The sequence below is a fragment of the Balaenoptera physalus genome (genome assembly GCF_965194825.1).
Source record: "Balaenoptera physalus genome assembly, chromosome: 6".
Taxonomy (NCBI): Eukaryota; Metazoa; Chordata; class Mammalia; order Artiodactyla; family Balaenopteridae; genus Balaenoptera; species Balaenoptera physalus.
The window spans coordinates 19,013,203-19,039,162 of record NC_138885.1 but is presented as its reverse complement, the minus strand read 5'-3'; the positions used below and the strand labels follow the sequence as shown (position 1 = coordinate 19,039,162).

At 37.4% G+C, this 25,960-nt stretch overlaps 1 protein-coding gene across 18 annotated transcripts in view; it reads left to right on the top strand.

Moving 5' to 3' along the window:
• Positions 1-25,960, top strand: part of NCKAP5 (NCK associated protein 5) — a 1,104,646-nt gene that overhangs the window by 530,815 nt on the left and 547,871 nt on the right. For all 18 annotated transcript variants that reach the window (XM_082465765.1, XM_082465761.1, XM_082465763.1 and 15 more), the window contains one exon: positions 13,964-14,027. In XM_082465765.1, the coding sequence (XP_082321891.1) occupies positions 13,964-14,027 (64 nt within the window). The remainder of the gene's footprint in view (positions 1-13,963; positions 14,028-25,960) is intronic.

The following is a 25,960-nucleotide window of genomic DNA, read 5'->3' as shown; positions in this document are numbered from 1 at the left end:
AGAGCTTCTTATGAAATTCACACAGACCTTTTAGTGTCCATATTACTGAACAACAACGCACCATTAAGAAGTGTAACTTCAGCTAGAATTACATGGATAGCACAGCGTTAAGATGAGAATGGGGCTTTGGGACCAAGAATGCCTGCCCCCAAATCCTGACGTCATCAATCACTACCCCAAGACCTTTGGGCTGATATCTAATCTCTCTGTGCCTTGTTTTCCTTATCTGTAAAATAGCGATAATAATAGTGCCCACCTTATGGTTAGGATGAAGATGAAATGAGTTAATAGCTCACTGTAATGTGCTGGGAATGTAATCACAATGTGAGTGTTAATTATTGCTATTATTACTCTTATTATCCTCTCTCTTAAATGTCATCAAAATTTGTTCAAAAATGACTGTTTACTTCTTCAACCACCTTCTGCCTTGAAGGTGGTGGGTGCCTGCCATCCTTCAGAAAATGGCTTTTTTAAAATTTTGAACCACTCAGTCACTACTTGACTTTCCCCTCTCTTGGTTTAAGTTACAAAAGATGCCTTCATTTTTTAAAAATTTCCTCTCTCTCACTGTGATGATAAAACAGGCAATTTAAATGCTTAGGTTTAATTACCTATAGACTGAAAGTTTACAGTAACCTGTTTTGACAGAATTAATTTTGTTGCCTGGTCGTTGTGCTATTATTATTCTTCAGAAACATCTGCTGTTGTTTTCAGACGAGTTGTTTTCCTGTTTCCTAAAACACTTTTACTTCTGTTGAGAGTATCCTATGTGGCTGTATATCTGAGAATTTTTTTCCTTCCCATTAGGGTCTTACCCGGTGTCGCGTCTATTAAATTATTTCACAGATTGGTTTCCATTCATTTCTCATCTCTTAGACATTAGGTTCTGTTTTCTCATCAGTGTTTTCTGTTTCCCTCTAAAGTTTCCCGTTGTTGGCTTTTAAAAAGTGTTTCTAAGGCTTGATAATGGCTTATTGGGAGAGACCTGAGTTATGGCGAGTCTGGTCATGGATTCTGTCATTCTGTCTCTAGACAGACCAGTTCCTGGACCACAGGTGGCCCCTCTAACTCCTTGTTACCTGCTAGTGACCAGTGCACAAGGGCAGCAGCAACTGCTGTAACAAGGGCAGCAGTCAGAGAGTGAGTTAAGTGTATTTACAAACCAGAAGGTGGCAGCCACAATGAGTCTATTTGCAAACCATCCCCAGTCTGGAAGACCAACTAAGTCAATAGTCTTATAATAGAGCAGGAAGACAGCACTTTATCTTATACTAGACATCACAGTAGCCTTAGTAAAAAGAAGGTGAAGTTGAAAGTACTAAAAATATCTTTGTGGCTAAGTTAATGTGTACTTGTAGAGGTTTAGATATGAAGTGTGCCATCTGAGTCATTCGTATAGACTTCTTGACCTTTCTTGAGAAGCGGCATGTAAAAGGAGTGCGTTTCTGAGATGAAAAACAACAAGAACAACTTTGCAGTAGATATTTTATGGTTCTACAGTCATAAATTCCTTCTGACTTTTTGCCTTCTGACTTACTATGGCTCTTAGCTTGTCTGAAATGTGACTGCCATTTCCTCTATAAAGACTTCCTTGATTCTCTTGGTCAGAAGTATTTAAATACTCCTTCTACTGAAACTATATGACACTTGCTTGGGGCACCCATTACATTTTACCAAACTACTTGTATATTTGTATGTAGAGAGAGGGATTATGTCCAAACACATGTAATTGATAGATTTTTTTTTTTTTTTTGGCTGTGTTGGGTCTTCGTTTCTGTGCGAGGGCTTTCTCTAGTTGTGGCGAGTGGGGGCCACTCTTCATCGCGGTGCGCGGGCCTCTCACTATCGCGGACTCTCTTGTTGCGGAGCACAGGCTCCAGACGCGCAGGCTCAGTAGTTGTGGCTCACGGGCCCAGCTGCTCCGCGGCATGTGGGATCTTCCCAGACCAGGGCTCAAACCCGTGTCCCCTGCATTAGCAGGCAGATTCTCAAGCACTGCGCCACCAGGGAAGCCCAATCGATAGATTTTATATTAGACTATAAGTACATCTGAATGTATTCCTTTGCTAGGGTTGCCCTAACAAAGTACCACAAACTGGGTGGCTTAAATAACAGAAATGTATTGTCTCACAGTACTGGAGGCTAGAGGTCTAATATCAAGGTGTTGGCAGGGTTGCTTCCTTCTAAGGGCTGTGAGGAGTATCTGCTCCATGCCCTTTGCCTAGCTTCTGGTTTGCTGGCAGTCTTTGGCATTGCTTGATTTATAGAAGAATCTTCCCAATCTCTTCCTTCATCTTCCCATGTAATTCTCTCTGTACCTATCTTCAAATTTACCCCCTTTTTTAAGGGCTTCAGTCATAGTGGATATTAGCGCTCATTCTAATGACCACATTTTAACTTGATTACCATAAAGACTCTGCCTCCAATGAGGTCATGTTCTGGGACTTCAACATGTAAAGTCATTCACATTTTTAGGGGGACACAGTTCAACTCATAACACTTGATATAGACACATTGTTTTCTAAGACATGATGCTTCTTGACTACAGGGATTAAGCCTTAACTTGTCATTGTGTCTTCCCCAGAGCCTAGCAAAGTGCCTCCGACATAGTAGGCAGCATGGTACTTGTGGGATGAATTTATGGCATTGCTAATCCACCCTAAAAGCCACCATTTTGTTGAGCAGAATTTTCCTTGTATGTGTGGCTCATTCCACAAATGAAGAAGGAGGATTTAGGGGATAAACTATTCTGTGTTGCAGCCTTACCAGGGTCTTCATTACCTCCTTCAACTTCTTCCTTTAGGATCTCATAAGCCTTGTTTTTCTCAGCCTAGACAGATGGCTTGAATCTCCTTGCAGATACTATCTTGGGACCTTCATGAAAATAGAGACAGAATGAGATTTCAGGGCCATTGATAATTGAAAGCCATGGAAACCAAATAAACTGTAACATGAAGGCTGTTGTCTCACCCACCCACAGGTATGCAGTACTCCTTAGGAGATGGTTAGCATGTGTTTTCTTTTCCTTAAGAATTCTCTTTCCATGTTAAATGACATATCGCCCATTACCTTTGAATGTTACCAAAATTGATGGAAGAAAATCAAACACTATTAATGAAATTCTTTTGTTTTTCAGTTTTTTCTTATTTGCCAGACGTAAAACAAACCTAGATGTGTCTTTTTAGTGAAATTTTAATGTTAAAAGGAGAATTATCGGTATAGAACATGAGAACATAGGAAATTCATGTTTCTTAGAAAACATGGAAACATAAGGATTCCTCATTCAAGAATCTAGGCTTTTCAGAAGTGAAAATTAAGTTTAAAAAATTAGGTAGTTCTTCAACGATTCTTAGAAAGGTATATCTCAAGGAAATTTTTTTTTGAAGTCCTTGAACTGGCTTTACACTCAAGGAAGAAGTTACCGCAAGAGTTAAGACTCAAATTTCCTATATTGAAGTTGGGGGAATTTTTTGTTGCAGTGTGTATTTTAGAAACACATTAGGTAGGAGACTTTTGGGATTTCCTTCTGCCCCAGACAAAGAAAAGAGAAGAAAATGGGGTTCTTTTAACTCAGTATTGTGTTCAATAAAGTTACTAGACCCTGTCTTTATAAAAAATGTTGTGATTAAAGCACGTATTCTTCTAGTGAAAGCTAATAGTTCTAAGGAGTAATAAAGGGGAGAATCCCCAGAAAGACAAGTTTATTTCTTCATTGGTGTATTTATTTGATAACAAGAGTACGTGGTACATCTAAAGTGTGCAGAACACTACAAGTGCGTTGGTAGTGGTAGGTTTTATTGGCGCATTTTGTTAAGCTCTGGTGGGGCATGGGACTAACCTCTGATACTCAATACAGATGAAGGCAGCCTGTGATCTTGCCTCAAGTCCATGAGACTGTCTTTGCCCTGAATCATGATCTTTCATTCAATGAGGATGTGGTTTGTGCCTCGGACACACAAAGAGCATGAAGTCCTAGCCGTCTGAGTCTTATAGCCCAGTAGGGTTGAGAAACAGGTAAGCAGTTAGGATACAGTGGGTGACACAAGTGGCTGTATGGATGAATCAGTGAACCACTAAATGAAAATGTGGATGTCATTTGAGACACCATTTTTGAGAGTGGAAGACCATTCATTATAGAACATTTGTTTTTAAACTTTTATTTTATATTGGAGTGTATTTGATTAACAGCGTTGTGTTAGTTTCAGTTGTTCAGCAAATTGATTCAGTTATAGATATACATGTATATTCTTTTTCAAGTTCTAGAACACTTAACATGGCATCATATTTAGAGAACTTTTAGAAAATTCTCCAGAAATGTAGAAAACTGGAGAAAAATTTTAGAAATCTTCAGAAAGCTCCATGAGGAGTAGCATGTGGACAGAAAACCTTCAGAAAGGCAGGCAACTGAAATTAGAGTGTGTGTTTGTTTTCACTAATGATCTCTGTATTCCAATATACTGTATTCTCTAAAAGAGTTTCTGGTTGTTTTGTTCGTTTGTTTGTTTGCTTGGTGGGAAGGGAATCGGTTAGTCAGCACAGCGCACTGTTACTACACTTCCTCTCTCTCCCGCAGTCAGTGTGTGTGCGTGTCGTCCTGAGTCCTGCTGCCTTAGTGTTTGCTGACCCAAATCGTTTAATGTCACCAATTTAGAACCACTCTCAACTTCCTGACTGTTATGCATTGTGGATGTTAATTGATTCCTCTAAAGTACGGAATAAGAGGGTGATTTTTGGTATTTATAAGTTTTAGGGCCAACACTGACATTATGCGTTGGAAAAAGTTGTATGCAAGTTTCTTTCATCTGGGTTGTAGCTCCCAAACTTTCTCTAAATCTGTTCCTGCCCTGAATATCTGAGTGGATGAGTAATTAAATGATCTGCTTTGGAAAGGCTAATTAATTTAACCATTACTCAGGGACTGTTGCCCCCGATCTCCCCATCTGCCCACTCCACAGGCGCACCTGGCACTCGACATTGTCCTGCCTCTGTGGCCGGCACCTCCCCGGGATGCCTGTGTATGCGGAGAATGGTTCTAGGCCTCCGGGGAGAGCAGACCTGCTCTCTTCACACACACACCAGGTCGCCACCATGCTCTTATTCTTGGGGCCCACTCAGAAATGGGGAAGGCTGATGATTTATTGAAACTTTTCTCTAAGATTTTAGAGTGTGACTCTGCCCCAAAGTGTAAATGAGAGTAATCATTTATCTCATTTCCTCTTGGGCATTTGGTGAGATCTTTGTAGGGAAAAAATATGGGGAGGGGGTGGTGTTAATTGAAACAGAATGTGTGCCTGAGCATAAGTTTATATTAGGAATTTCATTCGTATTTTTCTTCTACTCGGCTAGAGATGTAGGTTCATAGGACTTGGAATTCAGTGTGTCTTTGAAAAGTTAGATCGGTGGTTTTCCCATTGATTGCTATTGAAAGGGTCAAGGATGTTTCATCCTTGGACACCCCCATTATTTCTTGCATTATTGTGTTACCGACCAGGGTTCTTGCCTCCTTAGTCAATAGAAATTGATCGGAGGCCAGACAAGAAATGCAGGCAAGGCTTTATTGGGGCCCCTGCTGCAGCAGCGGGGAGCGAGAAGAAGCAACAGGTTCCCTTGCTCACTCGTTCCGCGAGGCAGGCCGAGCTGGTTCCTAATATGGGGTGAAGGTAGGGGTGTGTCCAGGGGTCGGGCTGGAGGGGGGGCTTAGGTGGTCTGCCCACCCCTTTGGTGGTGCTGTGTGCAGGGGGCATGCCCAGTACCCTGCTTTTGCTCCCTGCTCTTCAGAAGTGGCAGTTGGGTTTTTTGATCTCTTTGTATCTTGTTGTCCACAATTTGCCTTGTCTGCGCATGCACACATTTTTAGTCCCTTATAATTTCTTTGTATTTTTTTGCTGGACAAGATGTTTGTCCAGGTGCCAGCATTGTAGCAAAGGGTCCCAGGTCCCAGGTCCCAGCCTGTTTCAATTGATGATTCCTTCTCTAGCAGTAGAGGCGGTGGTTAATAGGTGATGATAAATACAGAGGCACAAGTTCTAGCAAATGGGATTTTAACTAAATAAGTATTCATCACTATTTTGCACATTTGGAAAAACATGCATGGTTTTATTTAAATTTAACAGCTAAGGCAGTGGGCATGTTTCCCAGCCTACTTGAGCCTCAGTTTCCCCGTGGAAGATAGGAGTCACTGTACATCAGCAGTGCTCAGACTGTGGACCGGGGGCTCCAGGGGCCCTATGACTTTTTCAAGAATTCAGAGGTCAAAACTGTTTTTCTAAGAGTACTAAGATGTTATTTGTCTTTTTCACTCTCATGGGCATACAGTGGTTTGCCAGAGGCTTTTCAACATGTTAACATTGCAACATCCTGAGTACAGAAGTAGATATGGGAATCCAGATGTCATTTTTGTTAGCCAGACATTAAAGACATTAGCAAAACTATAAAACACTGCCATTCTTTTTACTAATTTTTGTTTTGGAATCTATAGTTGTATGTCATAATTATATGTTGTTTACCTGTAATGGAATTATTATTGTTATTTCAAATAAATTAATATATATAGTATTTGTATTTTACTATATGTAAATATATGTAAATTAATATATATTTAGAGTCTTGGTTCTCATTTTGAATACCGTAAACATTGACAGATACAGCCCACATAAACAAAAGCTCTTTGAAGTCCTCAAAGATTTTTTTTCAGAGTGTAAAAAGGTTCTGAAAAAGTTTGAGAAGCATTGCTGTGTGTCCTGGAGATGATAATAATACCTGCCTCATGGGATTGTTGGAAGTTTAAATATTTCACGTATCTAGAACCGTGCTTGCCATACTAACTGTTCAATAAATATTAACCATTACTCTTATCTTTTAAAATTGTGATATGATGTATTGGAATGGAAAAGGCTGAAGAAGTCGGTCAAGTGTCTCTGAAAAGTGACCTGGATAAAACCATGACCCAAAGGGGCAGCACTTGGAACTGAACTGAAGTCCAGTACCGTCACCTGCCAAACTTAAGGAATTTAGGGAATGGTGCAACCAAGACCTGTAATAGAGATTCTCTATAATTAAAAGACTTGTGGAAACAGACCTGTTTTTCTATATGACTTGTTGCTAAAAAGCATGAAATTTGAAAAATAACTTTCTTAGAAATAGGAGAATGCACCTTCCCATTTAAAGGCAGTTTAATTTCTATTTTTTGGTAAAATCGTTACCTAACGTTTATTTTAAAAGCTAGCTTTGAATCCAACTTTGAATACCCAGCACTCATGTTATGCTTAGTGCATCTTATGACACAGGTGTGCCTAGGTATGCTTTCTGTCTGTTAGACCCTAAGCTCTCTGAATTTAGAACCGTCGTATTTATCTTTATTTCCCAGTGCCTAGTACTGGGCCAGGCCTCGCATAAACTCATTAAACTCACTTTAAGTTTTTGCTGAATGAATTAGAATTTCCATCGTCATTGGATTACTGTATATAATCAGCAGAATATTCCAAATAAATTAAAATAGAGATAGATGTATATATTATATAATACATTAAAAAAACTGAGTTTTAAATACTTTAGAATATAGGCGCTTAACCTAACAACCGAAACTAACATGAAGGTCCAGTTTGGGGGGATATTAGAAGATTCTTTAATATCCCTATCTCTTTCCCACAGTAAAGGAAATTGACTTTGGGTTTGTAAGATGCCCCATAATGTTTTTTTTTTTTTTCTTTTTAAATACATATGTGAGCATGCTTAGTTGTTATGCTTTATTTTTCCAGGAGAGTCAAGTAGAAATTGTACAGATTAGCTGGCAATTTGATGAAAACACACAGAGTATTTACTGCACTGACAGCTTGCTGGATGTGCATTTCGATCTGCGCCCTTCAAATGCATTGTGTGTATAGAGCAGTCTGGGGTGATGAGACTCACAATGAGTAGAAGTAATTCTCCGCACTCACCCTGAGCGCCAGTGCGGCCCTTCCTCCAGGGCAGCCTCACGGGGGTCCCATCTGCCTCGTGGAGAGCAGGGCTGCACCGTGGCGTCATCCTTACCCATTCAGGACGGGTGCAGGGCTTCCTTGAAAATGGCAACAGAACACTGATTTGTCTCCAGACAGGCCTGCCTTCCCCACTCCCGCAACAGATGGCTGTTCGGTGCCCAGAAGTCGGACGTCTCCACACATCACAAACTGAATACAGTCCCCCTTCGGAAGCTGCTTACCCCTTGGGGAGCATTTTTCTAAACATCCAAACCTTGCAGGTCTTTTCTGGCTTTTACAAATGCCAGCATCCTGTTGGTATCACTGTAGGCAATCTTTCCATGGGCTTAACGTGCAGATGTATCTGTGGTATTCTGAAGATCCATGGTTCGCATAAATAACTTTGTTGTTGTTTATTGTGATCTTTAGTTGAGATTGTCTGCGGCTGCACTGAAGGATTTAGAAACCTGGGACTAATTCGCCATTTGTGCGTAAAATTGAGTAAAAATGTAGCTCTGTGTCCTCCTTCTTGGAGGGAAAGATTCTCTTTGCATTTAACTGAAAGAGAAGTAAGTGTTGTCACCACTTTTGTTTTATTGTGTGTTTATTCTTTATATCCTTCTTTTATCCCTGTTCTGTAAGTAAGGGTCCACAGCTCTTGATAAAATATCTCTGGGCATTTGTTTTGCTATCATAAAGTCAATACCCCCTTCGTAATGAGCTACTGGCTTTGCTACAAACACAAAACAAAACAGAGACGTATTGCAAAAGCACAGTTGTCAGTTTTTAGCAGATGAGCGAAGACCTTCAAATAGGAACACAAGTATTTGGGAGTGTGTTTAATTTGCCTTGGGTAGCATACAAGGCAAGGATTCTTTATTTTTTACACAAAGCTGTTTTTAAGAACCCCGAATTTGCATAAAAAAGATGATGGTCCCAGTTGGTTTCACACATATATTGGGACCATGGGAGTTTGAAGATATGGTTTGCCAAGGGACTACTAAACTCAAGGGCAGATGAGATTACTGTAAAAAAAAAAAAAAAAAAAAAAAGACCCATTTATTTTTAATACTTTAAGTTCATAATTTGAGCCCAGAAATATTAACATCTAGAAATCCTAAGAATTTGATCATAGATAATTTCACCCATTCAACAACTCCATTACTTCCTTAATTTTAATAAAGAATGACAATTCTTTCATACACAAAAAAATACAATTCCTACTAAGAAAAACTCCTGCTGACATAAACTGCACACACATGGAATACCAAAAACTTGAAAGGTTTGGGAGATACAAAGTATTGAACCTCAAGAAAGAATCTTTTTGGTGTGTTTTAGCCTTGAAACCCTCTTTTCAAAGGAAATATGATTCAGAGGCCTACTACATAAAATAACTCCTAGTACGTAAAATTGGGGTACCCTTCCTTTAGTGGAACTTAACTGGCACTGGTCTTGCCCACCCACCCTGTAGAAAACCCTGGGCTGTTATTCAGAACCCTTAGAAGTCTTTGCTCCATGATATTATATATGTTGCATTTCCTGAATAAATGATTTAGAACAATTACAGAGCATGGACCCAAAGAGGCATTTGTATTTGTTGGTCATGCAAATTGTCCTTCATCACCAGGCTGCTTTGAATGAGAGTAGATCCCATAAAGTAGACTAAAGCGATTTTCCAATTTGTAGATTAGGATGACCAGAGAGCAGGGTTAGGGTTGGGGATTATCTTTCCTGTGACCCAGACTACTCTGAGATTCTCCACGTTTGTGTCATACATTTCCACATGGCTGTTTGAAGTCAGGCACGTCTCTGCTCACGTGGCGGTAGGTCAAAAGTAAAGTTGACGTTTCTAGTTTTACGTATTTTACTCTCTGTTTCACCAAATCAAGTGGCTAATGTGCTGCCACTTCTGAGATGTTGGTTTTCTATGTTGGTTCATTCATACTTTATTGAAGGCCAAAAAATAAAATGTGTGGGCAGACTACAAAATTTTATGATTTATTAATATTTTCCTTCTTAAAAACTATGTAATGGCTAAAACCATTGGAGTTTTCTTTCAAATTGAACTGAATAAGATTTGACAAGCGCCTATACCACTTGATATTTCCTAATAGTGTGATAAAGGAAATCTATTTTAAGGATAAAATAATGATGTTCCTAACCTTTACACTGTATTAGGATTATTTTTATCATTTAGTAGGATGATAGTGATACGATAGACTCTTGTTCTGTTTCTAGAAACGTCTTCTTTGTGCTAAACTGCTCTTCTAAAAAATTAGTAGGCTGTTGGTATATATATGAAATCTTTCTCTGAAGATTCAGCGATCAGAAATGATGATTCCAGGAAATTTTCCAGAACGTTCTTCCATTTCTAGTTCTGTATCTGTCTTCGGGGCGAAGTTCTCAAAGTGTGGGCCTGGGACGCTGGGTGCTTCCAAGACCCTTTTAAGAGATCCACAACGTCAAAACTATTTTCATAAGCTAGTATTTGCCTTTTTTTACTCACATTCTTTCGTGAGTATGTAGTAGAGTTTTCTAGAAGCTATATGATGTGTTCTCACAACAAGTTGAATGCGGAAGCAGATATGAGAATCCAGCTATCTTCTGTTAAGCCAGATGTTAAAGATATATTTGCAAAATTTTAAAGCAGTGTCACTCTTCTTATGAAATTTATTCTTGTTTTGGAATATAATATTTTTCATAAAAATGTTTTACTTATGTTACCATGGGTTTATTAATTCTTAATGAATTTATAGGTAAATATTTTTTAAAACTACCTGTTTTCATTTATATATGGTAAATATCTATGAACGTAACCTACTTGAACGGAAAGTCTTTTGGTCAACTTCAGTAGCTATAACCCATGTAAACGAGCTCTTTTGGGTCATCAGTAACTTTTCAGAATGCAAAGCAGTCCTGTGGCCCAAATATATGAGAACTGCTGTACTATTATCCCCTCATTCAATGTTCTTATATAGGAATTTACTTTGTTGACGCTTACTCAGATATTTACCTGGTAGTCCATGGAAGCTGTGCTTATCATAATTTAAAATGTGTATAAAAAGCTTTTGTGGCCAAGTAGAACCAGAAGGTGCCCTGTGGGAATCATTGTGTATGCGTGTGTGTGTGTTGTGTACTCGTAAATGCAAATTGGTAGTTATTAGAAATTCTATCATGCTAGGCAAATTGGTATTAGATTCTGTGTCTGATTCCTCACTCAGCAAATCGCAAACATTTATTTTGTTTCTACTAAATGGACCTTAGGTGTTATAGAGATGGACTAAATGTGATCTCAGCATTCAGGGCAGCAGCTGGTACAGTGCTATACCACAGCTACACCACACTACACCAACTACACCGCGAATGACTACGTGCAAAAATGCATCAATCAGCAATTTTGGCTGCCACCCTTGTGGTGAAGGAGGAACTTATGGGCTTGTTTAGAGGAAAATATATACTAAATAAACAGTCAAGGAAAATATAAGACAATGTGGATTAGAGTTTAGACTAGAAGGTAAATGTCTCCGTATTCAGTATACAGAGAAAACAATGAGTTCAGGTATTGTTATGTTAACTTAATTATCATCCTTAGTACCAGAGTAGCTTCTGGGTTCTCTTTATTTAGTTTCATGGAGTTATACATCCCAGTGAGAAATAATTTATAGATTATTTTGGTAAAAATTTTGACAGTGTAATAGTAAACCTTTCAATCCATGAATGTGGTGTGTGTGTGTTTATGTCTAAAATCTCCTTTAATTGTTCTAAGCATTGTTTTGTGGTTCCTATGTAGCAGTTTAAGTCTTTTATTACATTTATTCCCTAAGTATTTTATGTTATTACAGATTCTTTAAACTTAATTTTCCAATTGTGTGATGCTAATACATAAAAACATAATTGATTTTTGTATATTGACTTTTATCCTGTGACTTTGCTAAATTATTAGTTGTATTGTTGTTTTGTAAATTCCTTAGGATTTTCTGGTTAGAAAATTATGTCATCTGTAAATATGAACAGTTTTACCTCTTTCTTTTTGTTATTTGTGTCTTTAATTTCTTTTTCTCACCTTATCAAACTAGGTAGGAGTTATGCCGTCTTTGAACTTTCACAAATGAGATCATAAAATATATGCTCTTCTGCATTTGCTTATTTCACTCAACGGTATTGTTGTGATGAGGTCTCGATTATTCCTTCTCAGTAGTTTATGGTATTTCGATGTATAACTATGTTCAGGTTTATCCATTCTACTGTTAATGGGTGTGTGCCTTTTCAGTTTAAGGTTATTACATGTAGTCCTCCTATAAACATTCTAGTACATGCCTTTCAATGAACATATATATGAGTTTCTGTTGAGTTTATACTTCAGAGTGGACTTACTGAGTCATAGAATATAAAGTGTGTTCTTCTCTATTTTTTTTGTCCTCATGAGTATTTACCATGTGTTTAATTTTCATATTAAGCCAGAAGTCTGTCGCATTCTTCTCTTCCCTCTGTCTTTTCATCTGCTCATCGGGACTTGTGTCAGAGAACACGTGTAGGCTCTGTGCCTCGCTTACCTCAAAAAGAGGCACGTGACCCCATCTCTCTCTGGCTTCTTCCTTCTTACCTTTTTGCCCCTCTCATAGGGTATAAGCACAGGTCCTGCTCTAGGCTCCCAAAACTTGTATCCCCCAAAAGTCTCCTGATTCTAATTTTCCGCCTTCTAGTCTGTGTCTTTAGGTGTTTATTCAGAGAGAGAACTATTCCTACTAAAAAGCTACTCCACTTGAACCAAACTAAAATATTGGGCTGGCCGAAAAGTTCGTTCGGGTTTTGTGTAGCATCTTACTGAAAAACCCAAACGAACTTTTTGGCCAACCCAATACATGCCTTCTTGATAGTCTTGGGCATTTCAAAGACACAAGCAGTTAGAAGGGGAGAAATCCTCTCCCTCCTCTGGGATTCAGGTTGCTTCCTCTCTGTTTACATGTAGCTGAATCCTGTGTAGAGGGAGGGCTGAGGGATGAAATAGCTTCACACCTCGGTAGCAGTAGAGGATTTCAGGGAAAATTCTTGCTAGAACTAAGATTTGAGAATTACTGGAAGAGTTCACTTATCCCTACTTCGTCTCTCAACTATTTTAAGAATAATTGAAAAGCTGGCCAAAATGAAGATATCTGTCACTTTACAAAAGTACTCTTAAAATTTTGGTGAATATTAGATTTTTTTGTAAGTGAAATCAGAATTGCAATTATAAAGGACACAAAATGAACCCTGTTGTGAACTGAAGAATACTTAAATAATCTGACTTTCAATTCCATATTTTCATATTTCCTAGACCCTGAAAAATGACATGCAGAATTTTTATTTAGGTTTTGAACTAAGGAGAACCTAAAGTTTGATTGTAATATTACTACTTACCAGCTGGGGGCTTCATATGTTATTTAGCCTCTCTTAGCCTCAGTTTCCACATCTATGAAATGGGGATAATAAAACCTATTATAGGGTTGTTTTCAGGCTCATATGAGATAGGTAAAATGCTCAGCCCCATGCCTGTTATGTAGCAAGCCTGCAAAGGATTTTCTATTTTTATTTCGAGAATGGTACAGTTACATTTTGTTTGCTTTATTAAATTCAGTATCAGCACAGGGCAACAAAATAAATAAGAATAATGAAAACTATTTATGAGCAAAATTGATACAGAAAGAACAACTGAAATATTTTAGCTGCGGAAAATTTATTTACAAATGATATATGTTAATGAACTTAAAGGGAAGCTTTGAGTTGGCATTGAGCATTCATTTGGCTATTATAAAATCCAAGGCAAAAGATCTCTTTCATGACACGCAGTGAAAACAATGCACTCATGACCAATCACTTTAAATATTTATAGAAAGTTTAGTGGAGGAAGTGAGCTAAACCAAGGAAGGGATTCCTCTGGAGACCTTAGAAGAATGTTTTGAAGCCAGGCCAGTGTACCTCTGCCTTGAGAAGGATGGTCAACTAATCACGTGCTTTTGCTTCTCCAGGGAGAAGTTGGCTGTGGCCCGACTGCAGAGAGAAGTTGCCCAAAGAAGAAGTGAGGGGGCCATGGTAAGTCCCAGCTGGTCTGTCCTGATTCCCAACCTCCCTTCCGAAGTCTCTGACTTGAAAGGCATTTTTGTCTCGTTAAGGATTTCAAAGGAAAATATTTGCTTGTAGCAAACTGAATGCTGTATTGGTAAATAATATGTTTATAATGCAGTTTAAACAGATCTGCCATTTTCTGAGAGAGCGGGCAATATTAATTGGGAAAAAGAACTCTTTGAGCTTTAAGGAGGATGTTCAAATGTTCAAAGGGTTGTACGGCTTCATTTCCTGAAGGTCTACTGGATGCCCAGGCTTCCAGCTGTGAGCACAATGTCCGTAAAGGAGCGATCTCAGATTTTTCAGATAAGGACAGTGTAACTTAATTCAAGCCTCTCAGTTCTTCGAACCTGAAAAATAAACAGCCTAAAAGAACACAGCTGTTTGCTAATGTAATTGTCTTTTATCGTCTTCCTTCTCTCCACTCTTTGTGGTGTAATCTCCCTGTCCATTTCAGTGTGTGCCATTTAGGAAACTGATGTTTCCTTGTGTTTTGAATTGTACTGAAAATCAATATGGTTGTTCTGGCTTGTAGCAACTTCATTTTGTAGACTTTCTTTGCCAAAGTATCTGCCTGTGTGCCCCTCTAGTATCAGAGATGGCTGTCGGGGGACCTGGGGAATGGACTTGTGTGGGTTAACTGCTGCTGCTATCTCTGAGAAAAAAATATGACATCAGATTTTTTCCCCACGTATAACAAAACAATGGCACGCGTGCAACTTTTCAGCGAATGCTTTTTTGAAAAGAGAAGCCACATATTTTCAGACCCTGAAAGCTGCTTCCATTTGATTTCATGAGAGTTAATTGACAATTCATCTGCTGAAAAGTGTAAGAAATTTGTAAAATAAGCTGACCTTGAACTTCTCTCAAGAGGGAAGGCAGAGGGCTGGAACAAGAGGTTGAATGTTGAGTGGATTCTGGAAGGTTCCGTGGCCCTTGAGCATGCTAAAATACTTGATGATCATGTTGTTTGCTCTGCTAGTGATCTTAAGGCAAAGAGAATCTTGACTGTTCCAACAATACGATGAACCTGCTCGCAAGCGTCTTTGAGCAATGACATGGGAATAAGTTGAAGAAAATGAAGGTTTAGTTAAATGGTGAACTGAAAATGTTCAATCTGGACTTCTACTGCATTGCAAAATGTTTCTGAGCTAGGCCATTCTGTAATGTTTCCATCTTTGTTCAGGCTAGCTAGCTCCTGTTCAACACTTCATCAGCTATGTTCAAAGTGAAGGTGAAGAAGTGACAGCTTTTCTAGGTCTGTTTCTTCATCCTTAAAATGAGGAAGTTGGGATTGTATGATTTGCAGCCCTGCGAATGAGCGTTTGTTCAAGTAAAGTTTTTATAATGGGAAGATTTTTCTGGTAATAACTAAATGTTATTTAAGTTCATAAGAACAGGCCCCTAAAGAATGTATCTTTCTGATTCTGACATTGAATGAGCCTGAGTTGAAATCATCTCAGACAGATAACTGTCGAGTTTTTCATGAAACGAAACCCCCTTTAAAAACATTATAGAAGTTATTGTTCAGTGTAGAAAATACTCAGAAAACACCGGCAAACAAAAAGTGACTCTGGTTGCTCAAAAACCAGCTTTGGAAAAGTTACCAGTGTTTTGTTACTCATCTTTAAATAATGTTAATGAAAAATCACATTTATGTATTGACTGATTTAACAAGTAAGTTATGGAGCACCTAACCCTAACCCTACCCAGCACTATTCTAGGCATTGGGGAAGCATCAGTGGAAAAAACAGGCAAACATCTGAGAGCTTACATTCTAGTCATTGGGGAGACAGGTGTTTGATGGAATTACCGTCAGATGGTGGAGGCAGCTATGAGAAAATAAGATCAGGGCAGGGGAAAGTGGGATGCTAGGGGATCAATATGAGTGTTCTTAGTAGTAAATCACTGAAAAGTTAGTATTAGAGGGACGTTGAGGAGGAGAAGGAGTGAACCATGATGATAGTTCCAGCAGGGGTTAGCATTCCTGGCGGAGAGGTGAGCAAGTTCAAAGGCCTGGATTGCCTGAGGAACAGCATGGAGAAACAGGATGGCTGGAGGGCATGAGGGAGAGGATGAACAGTAGAAGATAATTCACAGAAGTGATGGGGGCAGAGGGGTATGTCATCAAGGTCCCCAGAGATCTCTGGCTCATGCTCTGAGTGACAGGATACATTGGAAGGCTTTGAGTGAGTGCCCTGATGCTGTCTGATTTACTACTATTCATACGACTGTTTCCCCCAATTCCATAATTGATCACGTCTCAATTCTTTAGAGACAACTAAGCCCTGATTTTTATTTATGTCCTTTATTTTGCTTTTTTCTCCCTCTTTCTCGGTATTTTTTTCCCCTCTTTCCTTACCTAGTCATTCCCCACCCCGAATTTTCAACTTAATTATATGCTTCAGCTTTTCTGCTCCTAGGATTCATTTATTTCTGAAGGCCTGATTCTTTCAGTATTTGACAGCTCCTAAAATCAGGCAGTTCTATTAAGCCTCTAAATTTAATTCTTGCTGTTATGAGCCCAGAACTTTTCTTACGTTTTTAGCAGAAATGGAAAGCAGTTCATCACAACCAGATCACCTTATGCTTTTAAAGAATAATATTTACAGTATGCTATGTTTTATCCACATGAAAGGAAAAATGGTATGTATGGAAAAAGTTATATAAATATTTTCAAAATGCTGTATAATTGAAGCAGATAATTATTTTAACAATCATCAGTGAACCTGTTATAATCAAAGTCTTTAATGCAAAACATGGCCTTTTAAAAATTTGACTATGCAATAAATCTTTCTACTTATAAGTTTTTAAGGTAGTACCCAAGGCATCATTTTTGAGAGATTTCTTTTATTTTTTAACACACTGTTTATTTTGGAACAATTTTAGACTTCCATGAAGTCGCACACCTGCATACTCTTTAACCAGTTTTCTAGTGTTAATACTTACGTAACTATGGTGTAATTATAGAAACTGAGAAATTAACATTGGCACATAACTATTAACTAAGTTCCAGATTTTTTTGGAATTTCACCAGTTTTTACAATAATGTCCCCTTTCTGATTTAGGATTCAGTTCAGGGTACTGCATTGCATGTAGAAAGATTTCTTTTTGCTGGCTGATTGACACATGTGGGAATAAGAAAGAATATGGATTTGGGAATGAGGCAAGTCTGGATTCAAAGTCCAGCTCCATCATTAGTTAGCTGTATGACCTTGGACACATTCCTTTATGGGTTTGTAACAATTCTGCCTGTGCTTTTGTTCTGTTAACTCAGGTCTTTACTTGGGAGAGCTATCTTTGAGTATATTATACGTTTCCTGTTTGTTTCTTTGTTCTTTATTTGTTCTTCCACGAAATAACTATTGCCATTGTTTTCATACTTACCTTTCATTATTTTTCACAAACTGCTGTAAGATCATGTTTCTCTTTATTCTGGGAGATTGTATTTCAGCTTGTGTTCTGTATCACTGGCTCAATTTACTGCAAGATCTTTTCTGTCCGTAAGACTTTGATGTCATCTTAAACTTTGTTATATGTAAAAAAGGCCCCTTCTACCCCAAGAGTATATTCATTCCCAGTATCTTGTAGAATGCATATAATTTTTATTTTTCTATATGTAAATCTTTGCATATTCTAGGTGGAATTACATTGGTGTGAGGTAGGGATCAAAATGAGTGTTTGCCCAAATTAACTGTTCAATAAATGGTGTTGGGAAATTAACTAGTATCTAACCTTTACTGTCGCATTTACCATCTTCCAAATTCAATCCCTATCAAGCCGCCTCAATTACTGGATGGCTTATTCTTTTCTATTAACCTTATTTAGTCTATTCTTACAATAGCCTAAATTGTTTTAATTACTAGAAATTTGTCTATTTAATATTTTATAGGCTGAATTCTTTCTGATTATTCTTTTTTATCCAAACTTAAAAAGATAATTTTATTTGTTGAATAGCAATCAGGGTTCATGAGTTAAAAATATGTATTTGGATTTTTTTTAAAAAGTATTTTTATATGTATTTATGACACAGGAGTATCTCAGAGACTATTTCAAAATGACATGAAAAATGGCTTAATATGTTTATGTTTTTTACATTTGTATTAAAATTTTTTTAAAGAATGTCACTTCTACCACTGTGAGTTTGTCTGTGTTTTTTATTAGTATCTCAAGAACACTAATATTCTACCAAACATAATTTTTTAAATGTTTGGTTTAGTTATGCAAAGTTAACAACACTGTGTGGTTCCTTTTCATCCCATTCTGTTTGGGAAAAAGAAAAATATCCATTTTTGATTACTCATCTCAAGACACTAAGGAAGCATAGTATCCCCATTTAACCTGTTGCAGGATTCCCTTTTTTCCTACATCTGGATATTCAGACACTGGCTGGGTGTTACCATACTGTACCATCAGCTAAATTCAAAACCATATCCTCTTGTTTTTTGGCGCAAGAACATCCAAGGAATAACTGTCAAAGATTAGGATATTTGACAGTTGTATCAGGAATTTGAGAAAAAGCAGAGAAGAGTTGGAGGAAGTAGGGAGATCAGAATCCTTGGACCCTCTGTGACATCCTTGCTGGAGGATGGGGCAAACTTAGGTCAGCAGAATCCCTCGCCCGATCTTATTCATTCAGTGCCACAGTATGAACAGCCAGCTGTGGTGATATCTGGAGTTAGCTGGATTCACTGATACAAAATCACATTAAACAAACTTCATGCCTGTGGACCCACAGTTTCTAGTGGGTCTCTGTTTAACTGCAGGGTTCTCTTCTTCAAATATCTGCACAGTGTTTGAGAGCTTTAGTCCTAGTCTTATTTTTAACTTGTTGGTTCCCTGCCCTGTGCAGCATGTGAGTTTATTTTCCCTCTTAGTCATTTGTAGAAAGCAAAAGTCACAGTGTTAAGTAACTGTTATTTAAACAAGAAGAGATCATTTCTTTTAATTTAAGAGACGCATGTAGAAATAGGAACATTGCAAACAACCCAGGTGATATTGCCTTGATGAGTTTTCAGGATTTTGCCCAGTGTGCCCTTCCTCTTGGCATTGCTGCACAGCTGTGTGGACAGCTGTATTGTCTGGCTTCTGGTAGACAAGAGGGCAGCCAAGAAGGGAGATTCAGAGTTTGGAAACCCAGAAGTAAGGGGGCCTGAAGCTGTAGTACCTAAACATGTCAATTCCTACTGCTAGATTTCTTGGGGACAGGTGTTTAGTTTTGTTTCACAGCAGCGCAGTGGGTGATACAACTGATTTTCTAACTGCTAGTAGTCAAAGAAGGAGAATTAGGATTACAGGGTGAACTAACCTATTTTTCTGTTTCTTTTTTTTTTTTTTTTTGAGATGAAATTGACATATATCATTATATTAATTTGAGGTATACAACATAATGGTTCAATATACGTATACAGGTTTCCCCTGCTATCTGAAAGGAGAACATTCCTATGAAACCTTTGGTAAGCTGAAATGGTGTAAAGCGAGACACAATTACCTTTTTTTGTAATAGTAAAAATAAGCTTTGGATTTCTTTTGGTTAGTGAAAAAAAGTACAAAGGTAGGTCTTTCATAAAAGTGAAGTCGTGCAAAGCAAACTTTTAAAAAGCGGGGGCTACCTGTATTTTGCGAAATGATCACCACAGTAGGTCTAGCTGATATCCTTTGCCACACACTTACAAACTGTTTTTCTTGTGATGAGAAATTTTAAGATCTACTACTCTCTTAGCAACTTTCAAATATAAAATACAGTATTATTAACTATAGTCACCATGCAATATATTACATCCTCAGGACTTACTTTATAACTGGAAATATGTACCGTTTGACCCCCTTTACCCACTTTGCCCACCCCTCCCCTCTCCCTGTCTCTGTCTTTGTATCTATGAGTTTGTCTTTTTTTTTTTTTTTTAAGATTCCACATCTAAGTGAGATCATGTGGTATTTGTCTTTCTCAGTCTCACTTATTTCACTTGGCATAATGCCCTCAAAGTCCATCCATTGTTGCAAATGGCAGAATTTCCTTCTTTTTTATGGCTGAATAATATTCTGTTGTATATACTGTATACTAGATTTCCTTTATCCATTCATTCATCAATGGACACTTAGATTATTTCCGTGTCTTACCTATTGTAAATAATGTGGAAACGAACATGGAGGTACATATATCTTTTCAAGATAGTGATTTTACTTCCTTTGGATAAATACCCAGAAGTGGAATTGCTGGATCATATGGTAGTTCTGTTTTTAATTTTTTAAGAAACCTCCGTATCGTTTTCCATAGAGTCTTTACCAATTTACATTCCCATTGATAGTACACAAGGGTTCCCTTTTCTCCACATCCTAGCCAACACTTATTTCTTGTCTTTTTGTTAATAGTCATTCTAACAGGTATGAGATGATATCATATTGTGATTTTGATTTGCATTTGCCGAGTGATTAGTTACATTAAGTACCTTTTCATGTACCCGTTGCCCATCTGTATGTCTTCTTTGGGAAAAGGTCTACAGGCGTCCCTTGGAGATATTGTAGGTTTGGTTCCAGACCATTGCAAAAAAGCGAATGTCACAATAAAGTGAGTCACATGAATTGTTTGGTTTCCCAGTGCGTATAAAAGTTATGTTTATACTGCACTGTAGTCTGTTAAGTGTGCAATAGCATTATGTATTAAAAAATATATATATACCTTAATTTAAAAAATACATTACTGCTAAAAAATGTTAACCATAATCTGACAACACAGGATTGCCACAGACCTTCAATTTGTAAAAAACACAAATATGAAACACAGTAAAGTAAGCACAAAAAAACAAGCTATGCCTGTATTCAGATTTTCTGCCTATTTCTGAATTGGATTGTTTGTTTGTTTGTTTGTTTTGCTGCTGACTTATATGAGTTCTTTACATATTTTGCATGTTAACTCCTTAACATATATATGATTACAAATATTTTCTCCCATTTAGTAGGTTACCTTTTAATTTTGTTGATGGTTTCCTTCGCTGTGCAGAAGCTGTTTAGTTTGATGTAGTCCCCTTTATTTATTTTTCCTTTTGTTGCCTTTGCTTTTGGTGTCAAATCCAAAAAAATCATCACCAAGATTGATCTCAAGGAGCTTACTGCCTGTGTTTTCGTCTGTGAGTTTTATGGTTTCAGGTCTTATGTTCAAGTCTTTAATCCATTTTGAGTTAATTTTTGTGTATGGTGTACGATAGTGGTCCAATTTCATTCTTTTGCTTGTGACTGTCCAGTTTTCCCAACACCATTTATTAAAGAGACTGTTTTTTCCTCATTGTATATTCTTGCCTCCTTTGTCATAGATTAAGTGACCATATATGTGTGGCTATATTTCTAGGCTCTCTATTCTGTTCAGTTGATCTGTGTGTCTGTTTTTATGCCAACACCATACTTTTTTTGATTATTATAGTTTTGTAATACGGTTTGAAATCAGGAAGCATGATGTGTCCAGCTTTGTTCTTCTTTCTCAATATTGCTTTGGCTATTCACATTTTTTTTGTGGTTTCATACATATTTTAGGATTGCTTGTTCTGTTTCTGTGAAAAATACCATTGGGATTTTGATGGAAATTGCATTGAATGTGTAGATTGCTTTGGGTAGTATGTACATTTTAACAATATTAACTCTTCCAAGCCATGAGCACAGAATGTCTTTCCATTTATTTGTTTTTTCTTCAATTTCTGTCATCATTGTCTTAGAGTTACATTTGGTTTAACGCGTTCTTAGGTATTTTATTATTTTTGATGTAATTGGATTGTTTTCTTAATTTCTCTTTCTGATCATTTGTTATTAGTGTATGTAAATCAACCGATTTTGGAAAAACTTGGTTATAGTCTCATAAGCTTGGACTTGTCTCCTTGTGTTAATATATTGATGTTAGCAGCGGTCGTGGCAGTTGAGTTTAAAGTATCATCCAAAGAAGAGAAGCATCTTGGACAACACACCATTCACAGTGTTTATCGTTAGCTGAAATATATCCATAATGTATCTCTGGAAATAGAACCAGGGGTGTTTTTCTCTTGTTCACAACAGCCAACTTCATAAGTTAAAAAGCCAAGTAGACATGTCTTTCTAAGAGTTTAGAACGGTAGGTGCCAAACTTCAGGACATGTTTCTGTATATGTGCTAAATTTTGGAAATAGGCCCTGCGTATTATTTTGTTCATTTATCTGTTCAGCTTATCCAAGAGAAAATAAAATGAAGTCATTGCTTTCATAAAATTTATACTATAAAATACTTATTGCACAAATACATCAATGTCATACTTTTCATGATCTCTGTTCACAGTCAGTAATACCAGAAATCAGTAATAACCCCTCAAAACAGAATAACTTTGAAATTTTTAATAAAATATTTTGTTATTTGCTTAAAAAAATTTTTGAAGTACAGTTGATTTACAATATTGTGTTAGTTTTAGGTGTACAGCAAAGTGATTCTGATATATATATATATATTTTATTCACTTTTAAGCAAATAAATTATAAGAGAAATTAAAAATATTTAAGCTGAATGAAACTGAAAACACTCCATTTACACAAACTTAGGCAGTGTAATTAAATCAGAACTTATGGTGAGATATACACCTTTAAATGTATGTAATAGGAAAAGAAAAGATTTTAAATTAATCAGTCATTTAACTCAAGCAGCAATAAAGAATAATAAACATAAAGAGAGATGAGGAAAGAAATAATGAAATAAAAAACAGAAACCAATGAAGTACAAAATGAAAAAATAGTGCAGAGTTTTCAGCAACACTAATTTATCCACATACGCATAAAAATTATAAGACAATTAGACTTGTGACCACTAACTGGGTATTTGACATTAAGAATTATTGTCAATATATAGATATAAACTTGATATTTTGGTCATATGTTTCAAAAGAGTTCTTACTGTTTAGAGATATACAGAGAAATATTTGCCAGTGAAGTTCTGTGATGTCTGGGTTTACTTCCAATAATACTGAAAGAGGAGAATAGCTGGAGGTGTAGATGAATCAAAATTGGCTATATTTGATAACTGTTGAAGTTGACTGTATATTATACATTTTTCTACTTTTACAAATGTTTAAAATGTTTCATGATAAAAAGTTTTTTAACCCCTTCCTCGCCCGGAAAGCTGCCAGGCTCTGATGATTTTACAGAGGAGTTCAACCAAACCTGTAGTGAAGGAGATAATATTTTATACAAATTGGTGCTGAAAGAAGATGAAAGAAGTATCCCCAACTCACTGTTTAAAAAGTAAAAGCTAAACTTTTCATTTGAGAAAAGTTATACGTTTACCAAACAATTGCACGGACAGTAGAGAGATTTCCTGTATGCCCCATACCCAGTTTCCCAATTATTAACATCTTATTGTTTTATGGTACATTTGTCACAACTAAGGAACCAATATCGATACATTATTATTAGCTAAAGTCCATTCATTGTTCCCATTTCCATCGTTTCACCTCATGTCCTTGCTCTGTGTCAGGATCCTATCCAGGATAACCATTACATTTTCTCATCTTGTCTCAACGCTCTTCTTGGTTGTGGCAGATTCTGAGACTTCCCTTGTTTTTGCTGACCTTGACAGTTTTGAGGAGTCCTGGTTAGCTATTTTGGGACATTTGTCTCAGTGAGATTTGTCTGCTGTTTTTCTCATGATTAGACTGGGATAGATTTGGGGGAGGGAGACCACAAGTTAAAGTGCCGTTTTTATCACATCGTATCAAGGTTGCGTATTATCACTATAACTCATCATTATTTAGGTGAACCTTGATCACGTGGCTGAGGTAGTATTTGTCAGGTTTCCACTGTGAAGTGTCTCTCCCACCACCCCCTTCCATACCGTCCTCTTTGGAAGGAAGTCGCGCTGCACGGCCCACGCTTAAGGAGTGTGCAGTCGTGTTCTTCCTCCTGAGCGTGCAGTATCTATGTAAATTATTTTGAATTCTTCCACATGGGAGATTTGTTTGTTCTTTCCTGTTTATTTATTCAATCGTTTATATTACTATGAATGCATTGATATTTACTTTTATACTTCGGGTTATAAACCAACATAAACTATGTAATTTTCTTGCTCTATTTTGTTCAGCTTTGGCCATTAGGAGCCCTTTTAGTTGGCAATCTTGTCCCTCTCACACACTATCATCATTGTTTTTGTTTGTTTTCCTTTCCTTGCCTTGCCTGTTCTTTTCTTTTTTTTTTTTTTTTTCCTTTCTTTTCTTTACTCTTTCTTCTTAGCACTTTCTTACTTTCTGGTTTTACAAGATACTTCAGGCTCATCTTGTATATTTCCCTCCCACAGTCTTAGAATCAACCATTTCTCTAAGGAGCACTGGTTTTATTTAATGGACAAGGGTATTTGAAACCAAGATCTGGTTGCTAGGTGCCAGCTCACTTTTATGAGGCTTATTTAAAGTGAGATTTATTCCAGGAATGCAGTGATTGCTTGACATTAGAAAATCGAGGGGGCTTCCCTGGTGGTCCAGTGGTTAAGACTCCGTGCTCCCAATGCAGGGGGCCCAGGTTCAATCCCTGGTCAGGGAACTAGATGCCACATGCCGCAACTAAGATCCCGCATGCCACAGGTAAAGATCCCACACACAGCCACAAAAATCCTGTGTGCTGCAACTAAGACCTGGCAGAGCCAAATAAATAAATAAATATTTTTAAAAAAAGAAACTCGATTAAAATAATTGACAGCAGTTATAAACACAGAGAACAAAACTTCAACAGATACAGAGTAAAACATTTGATAAAATTCAATACCAATTCACAATAATTAAAAAAAAAATGTAGTCAGCCAAGAACAAAAGGATGTTTTCTTAAATTGATAAAAGGTGTCCATGGAAAACCTTTAGTAAAAATTGTGCTTAATGGTGAAATGGTAGAAGTATTCCTTTTAAAATCCATAACCAGACCAGAATGCCACCTGTCACTGCTGTGATTTATTTTTATACTTCTACGATAAGTAAGTGATGTAAGGGTTGGGGGAAAAGCAGTTTGTATTATTTGCAAATAATGATTGTCTAAATAGAAACTTTAGACAAACTTTTAGAAGACTGCTGGGTATAAGATGAATATACAAAAGTTAATAGAAATCCTGCATATCCATCATCAACTCTTAGAGTCATTTTAAAAGACAGTACTTAAAATAGTTTTTTTTAAAGGCATCTAAGAATAAATCTAAAAAGGAATACGTAAGATATTGATGGAGCAATTATTAAAGAGTATAAAAGAGGAGAGATAAATTAGTGGAGAGATAAATTAGTGGAGAGATGGGCCATATATTCTTGGAAGGGAAGACTCAGTACCATAAAGGTATCCACTTACCCCGAAGTGATTTATATACTCCATGTAATTCTGATCAGAATTCCCAAAGGGGTTTTCACAGAATACAAAAAGCTAATCTAATATTAATATTTAAAATGTAGGGGTTTTTAAATAAATCTATTTTTTAAATTTATTTATTTTTGGCTGTGTTGGGTCTTTGTTGCTGTGCACGGGCTTTCTCTACTTGCAGCGAGCGGGGGCTACTCCTCGTTGCGGTGGCTTCTCTTGTTGCGGAGCACAGGCTCTAGGCACGGGGGCTTCAGTAGTTGTAGTGTGCAGGCTCAGTAGTTGTGGCTTGCGGGCTCTAGAGCTCAGGCTCAGTAGTTGTGGCGCACGGGCTCTAGAGCTCAGGCTCAGTAGTTGTGGCACACGGGCTTAGTTGCTCTGCGGCATGTGGGATCTTCGGGACCAGGGCTTGAACCCGTGTCCCCTGCAATGGCAGGCAGATTCTTAACGACTGCGTCACCAGGGAAGTCCCAAAAATGTAGGATTAAGTATAGATGATATGATTTTAAGGAAAGATAACAGGAGGTGTTGTATCCTATCACACATGAAGATTTATCATAAAGCTAAAGC